The 9,120-nt window shown below is 33.4% G+C and overlaps 1 protein-coding gene across 1 annotated transcript; it reads left to right on the forward strand.

The window, feature by feature from the left end:
• The first annotated feature begins 934 nt into the window (after nt 1-934).
• On the forward strand, nt 935-1,649 carry LOC124355408 (NADH dehydrogenase [ubiquinone] 1 alpha subcomplex subunit 11). Its single transcript, XM_046806541.1, has one exon. It carries the CDS (start codon nt 1,032-1,034, stop codon nt 1,560-1,562), a length of 531 nt encoding a protein of 176 aa, XP_046662497.1. The 5' UTR covers nt 935-1,031; the 3' UTR covers nt 1,563-1,649.
• Nucleotides 1,650-9,120: the final 7,471 nt, after the last annotated feature.

The raw sequence follows: 9,120 nt of genomic DNA on the forward strand, positions 1-9,120 counted from the left end.
AAATATAATATTATGTGCTTGCAACCTACAGCAATTCATTAAGTTCGTATACGGTATGTGACGTCTTTCGCATGATTATGGCATTGCCAGCGCACGCTCAAATAAAAAAAAAATATGTCACACACACAAACACGTATCACTGCATAAATAATAAAAACTTCGTCTAAAAGCGTCGTCAAATTTATAATGTGGAGGAAGACAACATAAGGCCAAGTTGAACGTCGTGCACGGGCTGATTAAATTCCATATCGATAGCTTTAGTTAATCTCCACGAAGAAAAACAAATTGTTTGTCCAATAGTGTATTAAACTGTTAATACCTTACAAATTTACTGTACACCACTTTTAAAGATATTTGATAAAATATAGGAGCAATGTGACCTGGCCAGTACCACAATGAATCTGTAACATCACTTTTTTAAAGTATCGCTCTGACAACTTTCAAAATACCAGGAAATCTAAACATGTAAGTATGTAATGTTAATACAAAAATTCATATTATATTTCAAAATGAACTAAATCCTTTTTTCAATTTAAAGCGCGTTTTATAGCCAAAAGGAGTTAATGAGTTTTCCAACCATAGTGCCACATTAGCACAATCCACACATAATCATCCACATCTCATAACTAAGGCATTGCATTAAAGTTCTGAATTTCAAGGACCGTAAAAAGTCTAACACAATATATTTGCATATTTTCTTATATCGCTTTTGGCTAAATGCTAGATTAAATTGATACATTAATATCGGTAGTCTGGTGCTTGTCACAATCCCCACACAACTCATCAATATAGCAAATTGTGTTCCCTTAAGTTTAACTAGAAAGCTGAGAGAAAAACAAACATGGGATACAGTTTCGTAATTGTACTTTAGTGACCTTTGTTGGTTAATCAATACATATTTCACTATCAGCTGTTTGCGCCAGCTGATTCAGTCTTCTTCATCCTTCACTCTTGAGAAAAGTCGTCTGAGAGGTTGGGATATTGATGTTGAGGTTACTGTGTTGTTGATCAGTTAAACTTTTTAAAGAGAGATGGCTAGAATAAATTGGATTGATAGAATACCGGGTTACCACTATTATGATACTCCAGAAGGTGAGGATTGTCTCAAGAAAGTTATTTTCATGAACAAAATGGGCCTTTTCTTTGGAATATCTGCTGCAACTCTTGATGTAATAGCCTATTCTAAACCAGTGGGATTTGCCAATATAGCTTCAAGGTATGTTATGATTTCTTGGCCTATAATGGCTGTAGGTTCTACATTTGCTGCAGTTACTTGTCTGTCTACTAGCTTACGAGGCAAAGATGACACTTACAATTATTCACTGGGAGGATTTGCTGCTGGCTGTGTTGCTGGGGCAGCAATGAGGAGTGGAACATTTGGTACATCTGCAGCGGTAATATTCACAATTATGGCCTATACAAAGAAACATTGTGAAGAGCTTGGAGTGCCATTAATGGGAACAGAAAAGAGGAGTTATGATTTTGGTGGATTTTGGAGTAACAGATGGGACTGGTCTTTGATCGGTGAAGGAGAGAAGGGATGGAGAAAGTCAGAAAACTAGTTAGATACCAAGGTAGAAAATGTCAATATAAGTTTGTCAGTTATGTATTGATATGGTATCATCATCTTAAATAAAGTCTTAAGCCATTCTGTGTTTTAATATAACAACTCTTAAAATATCCCAATTTACTTGGACCTATAAAAGAAAGTAAGATATCTGCAATATTTATAGGTTGTTTTACTTCAGTATCAAAAAGGACATTTACAGGATGTAATTTTCTTTGAATACATTTTTTATCATATATACAAAAGTTAAAACATTTTTGGGGAGACTTTAATAAGCGGCCAACACTTGTTATTCAATCTTTTCATCTAAAAATTCGGGTAGGGTACGATAAGCGGACCCGGTTTTTTATATAGAAATTGGCAAACAATATTACTTCATCATAACCACCGATATAATCAATCGATACTGATTAATTATTTTGAACAAATAACTTAAATAATCTATATCAACAGCTGTAAACACTTTCAAATAATACACATAAGGTAATATTTCAATTTTACATATAAGTAACATTTTATTATTAAATTTAGAAAACTACATGACATTGCTTTGAAAGATGATAAGACATGTTTTACGTGGCTTCAACATGTTGGACTCGTAACGAAAAATCCATTATGTGAAATTTGTGGGAAAGAAACAACTGTAACTGTGTGAGTAGCAAATATGGTTGCCTTCAGTTTTCCTAATTTTGCTTATAATAATTTGTTTCATTACTGTAAATATTAAATCCATATTTTAATTTAAAACGTATGTGATTGTTATTGAGGACCATAGATACTTTTATATCGATTGATAGTCTAGGATTTGAAATGCGAATATTAGGTATCTATGATTGCATTCTTCGATATAAAAAACCGGGTCCGCTTATCATACCCTACCCAAAAATTCTATATATTATCCAACTTTGATTTGCAAAAATCGTACACAATAAGAGTTATAATAAATTACTGTAACAAGAACAATCTCGTACATTACAATTTTGAAAACAAATCTAACACTAACATAACCAAACCAAGTATAGCCTCGACTTAGATATCAAAGGAACCATGCAATATTTATAACTTGCCCAGCTTGATATCAATGAATAACTGCTTTTGTGAAATGGAGGAAAGAATTCTCCCCGTGTGTTACCAGGAGCCAAACCCACATGTTGAAGCCACTTGATTGTGACAGACGCCCTAGTGTGTACTGGATGGTTAAGAGTAATTTGTATCACTCAGTGCCGCAGTGAAAGTGTTAACTACATGTGGTGTAGCTAGACAGTTAATGTAGGCTACAGTATTTTAACATATTGACTGTGACAGACTGTATACTGGATGAGTTTATAGTGTTCAGTATCACTCAGTGCCGCAGTGAAAGTGTTAACTACATGTGGTGTAGCTAGACAGTTAATGTAGGCTACAGTATTTTAACATATTGACTGTGACAGACTGTATACTGGATGAGTTTATAGTGTTCAGTATCACTCAGTGCCGCAGTGAAAGTGTTAACTACATGTGGTGTAGCTAGACAGTTAATGTAGGCTACAGTATTTTAACATATTGACTGTGACAGACTGTATACTGGATGAGTTTATAGTGTTCAGTATCACTCAGTGCCGCAGTGAAAGTGTTAACTACATGTGGTGTAGCTAGACAGTTAATGTAGGCTACAGTATTTTAACATATTGACTGTGACAGACTGTATACTGGATGAGTTTATAGTGTTCAGTATCACTCAGTGCCGCAGTGAAAGTGTTAACTACATGTGGTGTAGCTAGACAGTTAATGTAGGCTACAGTATTTTAACATATTGACTGTGACAGACTGTATACTGGATGAGTTTATAGTGTTCAGTATCACTCAGTGCCGCAGTGAAAGTGTTAACTACATGTGGTGTAGCTAGACAGTTAATGTAGGCTACAGTATTTTAACATATTGACTGTGACAGACTGTATACTGGATGAGTTTATAGTGTTCAGTATCACTCAGTGCCGCAGTGAAAGTGTTAACTACATGTGGTGTAGCTAGACAGTTAATGTAGGCTACAGTATTTTAACATATTGACTGTGACAGACTGTATACTGGATGAGTTTATAGTGTTCAGTATCACTCAGTGCCGCAGTGAAAGTGTTAACTACATGTGGTGTAGCTAGACAGTTAATGTAGGCTACAGTATTTTAACATATTGACTGTGACAGACTGTACACTGGATGAGTTTATAGTGTTCAGTATCACTCAGTGCCGCAGTGAAAGTGTTAACTACATGTGGTGTAGCTAGACAGTTAATGTAGGCTACAGTATTTTAACATATTGACTGTGACAGACTGTACACTGGATGAGTTTATAGTGTTCAGTATCACTCAGTGCCGCAGTGAAAGTGTTAACTACATGTGGTGTAGCTAGACAGTTAATGTAGGCTACAGTATTTTAACATATTGACTGTGACAGACTGTATACTGGATGAGTTTATAGTGTTCAGTATCACTCAGTGCCGCAGTGAAAGTGTTAACTACATGTGGTGTAGCTAGACAGTTAATGTAGGCTACAGTATTTTAACATATTGACTGTGACAGACTGTATACTGGATGAGTTTATAGTGTTCAGTATCACTCAGTGCCGCAGTGAAAGTGTTAACTACATGTGGTGTAGCTAGACAGTTAATGTAGGCTGCAGTATTTTAACATATTGACTGTGACAGACTGTATACTGGATGAGTTTATAGTGTTCAGTATCACTCAGTGCCGCAGTGAAAGTGTTAACTACATGTGGTGTAGCTAGACAGTTAATGTAGGCTACAGTATTTTAACATATTGACTGTGACAGACTGTATACTGGATGAGTTTATAGTGCTCAGTATCACTCAGTGCCGCAGTGAAAGTGTTAACTACATATGGTGTAGCTAGATAGTTAATGTAGGCTACAGTATTTTAACATGTTGACTGTGACAGACGCCCTAGTGTATACTGGATGGTTAAGAGTGTTCTGTATCACTCAGTGCCGCAGTGAAAGTGTTAACTACATGTGGTTTAGCTAGATAGTTAATGTAGGCTACAGTAGTTTAACATGTTAAACACAGAATTTAACAAAGTGTTCAAGTTTCACTAGTATAGAGTTGCAGTGAAAGTGCTAACTATTATTGTAGCTAGACAGATATCTTCAATTTAAATATAGATCAGTCACTGTAAAAGTTCTTATGTAAAACTGTTAAGGTACACAGGCCTAATTGTGTATACACAATGTAGGACACATACATACAGTTGTTGTACTTTCATTCAAACCCTTTACGGTTTTGGACGTAATATTTTGATCAAGTGATTGCGTAAATGTGTGCTACTGTCTTTGCTGTGTGTCTACCATAATATTATGCTAGAAACATTACTATTACTGTTATTAAAAATAACAAAATAATTCAAAAAATAATTATTTTGTTTAAAAAAGTATATATCTAAACTGTATAGACCTGTCTCTGTAAAAATCAGCAGTGAAACATAGTTTGAGGTAAAAAAATAGAAACCATTATGATGTAAAATTTAACTCAATAAAGATTTCTGTTACATTTACATACACAGAATATTCTAAATTATACAAGTATCTTCTAAATTAACAAAAACACCCTACAATAAAATAAATGTGGGAAACTATAATGGTCATAATAGGCTTAACACTTTGCCTACCAAAATGTGCAGAGTCAGATATTGTGAGTGTCACCAACCACTATTACTGTGTGATGTGTGGTAGTGAATTTGTTATTTACCAGTACTACTATAGCTGTAGTATATAATGTTAATTTCCATTACTACTATAGCTATAGTATATAATGTTAACACTTTGCCTACTATACTATACTACTATAACTATAGTACTAATAGATTTAGAAATTACATTGAAAAGAAAGTAATGAAGACGTGTATTTTATTTCTTTTTATACTATAAAATTCAACAAATGAAGTTAATTTTTGCTTAGTTTTAAAGATGAGATCAGACATATGGTGTCCATTGTTGTCAATACGTTTGTTTAAATTAAGACCACTTTTACACAGTAAGTGGACTGAATGTGTGTTTACTAACTAGTAAACAGTAAGAGATGACATGACCAAATCAGCTATTGGTATTCCTAGGACTTCCTAATGGGCTTCGTCAGACAAAACAAAACCTAATAAATGCAATGTTAATCTGTTTTATGTCCTAAGTACTCAAAATAACTAGTGAGTGATTGTTTTATCTACCTTACAATAACTTTAAATTTAATTTAAACTGTGGGGGTTTTATAATAAATTGAAACTTTAATTGGCCACCAAATTTGATAGAGTAACATTAGAGACTTCTAGTTTGCACCAGTATTCTTCTTTTTATAATAACTTTAAAATGAGGTGTCAAGTGCTAGGGGTTTCTATTTTAAAATTTTGACACCCCCAAAATACCCATTTTGGGGAGGGAGTCAAAAATGTTTGTACATCAAGAAACTCCTTAGTTGGTCATATAAACAACCCCTAAAGAAATCACTCCATCTTTATTCATAAAAAAGTTAATAGGGGAGGTGGGTGTTACTTTTAAGTCACCCGGTACATATACACATAGTAGAACTATACTGTGATATGAAATACCTATAACATAATACAGTTCGTCTTTTTGGTTTCATTATTATTCAATAGTTCAGATAATCAGAAATATCGCTCATTTGATTGACGTTGTGGCCGCTTATTTTACTGAAGCTTGACCTTTTTCTTCTGTTACTATATTTTGATTTATTTCATTAAGTTAGGGAAAGTTTTCAGTTCACATTGAAACCATAAATTCAGTGACACAGGTCAGTGATGAGGGAATCAGGTTTTATATTATGATAATTTTTCTCTCTCTGAAAGTAAAACTAGCCAAACTTTTATTATTACTCTCAGAAAAATTAAATAGGCTAATTAGATTAGGTTTTAGAAATATCTAGAAAATCTTTTTGTTTTGATTACAGATTTGCATTATATAATCCTAAAATGGTAAGCCCAATTATGAAACTAACTGCCTGAGTTGCAAATCATGATTTCAAAGTAATTACCTGTTACACCTGTTCTCCTAAAGAATACTACACAAGATCATGAAGATAACTAAGAAATCTTGAAGATAAAAAACATAATGAAGTTGCGCATTGTTAAAAGTGGACAAAATTCTTGCTGAACAAAATTTTGTTGTTATACATCAGCACTATGTGTCACATTATCTGTGTTATAGCGCTGTGAGTGGATAGCTACATAAATTGTTTGTTGTTACCGTCATGCCATATGTTCTTTGTAAAATAAAAAAAATTGTCAACGGGGTAAGTTTTAATCCAAAAGAATATCTTTGGTTGTTCATACCTGCTGAATGTGAATAACTCATATCCGGCTGACCAAAAAGATCTCTTGAGATACTAAATATTATGTAAAAGGATGAATTTGTATTTTTTCCACTTCACATTATTTGTTATTTTTTAAAAGGAAAGTGCTTAATACGTTCACGATAACGGCTGATTTCCCGACTTTTAATATGCTGTTAAATTTCTCAATAATAATGGCAAAAAATTGTAAAAGATTTTTATGTTAAACATCTAAGTATAACGAGAAAAGTATGTAAGCTTTGCAATTTTGCACACAAATATTAACTTATTTCAGTGAGTTGTTCCAATGTTTACCTTAAAATTTCAGCAATCATACATCCAACGGAGTATAGGATAGTCTGAGTTATTTATTTAAGCGCAGGATCAAATGTAACAAACCACCAAGACAGGCAAACAATAAAAACGCAATAAGAAAATGCATAGCATCGTTTACCCCATCGGTGCACACGCACCTTACAAAAGCTCTGTGTGTACCCGTACATGATGGCAGTTGTGAAAGATCGCGTGTACCCGATGGGGTACACATCGTGAACGTATTGAAAATATAATATAAAACAATTAAGTTTCAGAAAGCCCAAAAAATTAAAATTGGGCTTGCAACAAGCAGTTGAACGGGCTGAAAGTAATGCCTCCGGCCGATAACTAATGCTTGAGATCTAAAAGTATTACAAAATAACGGAACAAAATTATTCTATGTAGTAGGACAATGGCCACTATAATTTAAGTACACAAAGAATTGAAATTTTCATTACGAAGTAAAAGAAAATAAAAAATTCTTTTCTGTCTATTCTGATACAATAATAGTAGTTACCTTCATAACAACTAACTTTTACATTGGATATGGTGAAAAACATTCACTCACTAGCCCTACAAAAGAGAAATAACATTTGTATCTTTAAATTAACTACACAATTAAATGCAACCAATGCAGGAAATGGAACACAAAGACATAGAAAGAACTTGCATAATGACCAGCAAGACCTATGAAAAACTACAAATGAACTATGAATAAACTTCATTTTGGAGATAGAAACTGTACCCAAAATTATTAAAAACAGGAAAAGTTCAAAGTCTCAAATTGCTCTCAATCACAGTAGATAGACATTCTCCCCACTAAAATTGTACGAATGTTGATAACCCTGTTACCTCCTTTTCTAATACCTACTCCTCCTTAGTTCATTATCCTCCCTCACCCCGATTATCTCCAGTCCTCTAGATTGATGGGCTGGAAATGATATTATACTGTTTAAAGAAATTTTTTAAAGTGGTTTTAGACCGTTAACATGGCTAAAGTAAACACCATCCCGTAACATATAGAAATTCTAAAGAATATGGCCATGACCTTTTCCAGCCATCAGTATAGGCTGGGAAAAACACTACAGTAATTTTATACAATTTACTTGTCATCCATAATGTTTTTCATGTTGAGATAAACTACTCACATTGCGTTTATAAGGATATAGAAACATGAATTATGTCAGAAAAAGGAATTTTAGATAGCCAAAATTTAAAAAATCTAAAAGTTCAAAATTTAATTTTGTAAACAAACAGATTAAATTCATCCATGAGATTGATAAGTGTTTAACAATAATGATTCCATTGAAGTACAAGACAGAGATGATGGCGCCAGGTGAAGGACAATAGGCAAGAGCTGGAGGTGCTGAAGAAGACTACTCAAGATATCAAGATGGGGACTATATGGGAGATGGGAGGCTATACATATATTGGTGTGGCTAAGTATCAACTTTGGCTTTAAGGCCCTGGGGGTAAAATATACATTGAAATTAAGCAAGTAAAATTTAATAATCATAAGCTACACTTTCAAGGGTTTTCCCCTAGATTAATGTAGTGTATATCTGATTAAATATGAAGCATTGAGTAAGATCATTGAAACAAATAATGGTTTGGGCAATTTACTTTTTTTTTTTCCATCCATTGTATGACTCATGTTTCACTCAAGGTGTTAAAAGGTAGGTTCCTGTATGGTACTCCACTTTTAATTATTTAGCTGAAATTAATATCAACAACATTAGTGAATCAAACGTACCACTAACCCTACTTTAAAATATTGTGGACATACCTTTGTTTTTCCTTCCATACCCTTACTCATAGTTCACAACTTTTTGTTAAGGAGAGATTTCATTTTGTGTTAGTGATTTTTTTAATTTTGATTTTTAGAGTAAAAGAATTAAAAAAAAAAAAACGA

The sequence above is a fragment of the Homalodisca vitripennis genome, chromosome 2 (assembly GCF_021130785.1).
Source record: "Homalodisca vitripennis isolate AUS2020 chromosome 2, UT_GWSS_2.1, whole genome shotgun sequence".
Lineage (NCBI taxonomy): Eukaryota > Metazoa > Arthropoda > Insecta > Hemiptera > Cicadellidae > Homalodisca > Homalodisca vitripennis.

What these genes read in the sequence shown, in the direction of transcription:
- LOC124355408 (XM_046806541.1), top strand. Translation starts at nt 1,032, where the DNA reads ATGGCTAGAATAAATTGGATTGATAGAATACCGGGTTACCACTATTAT.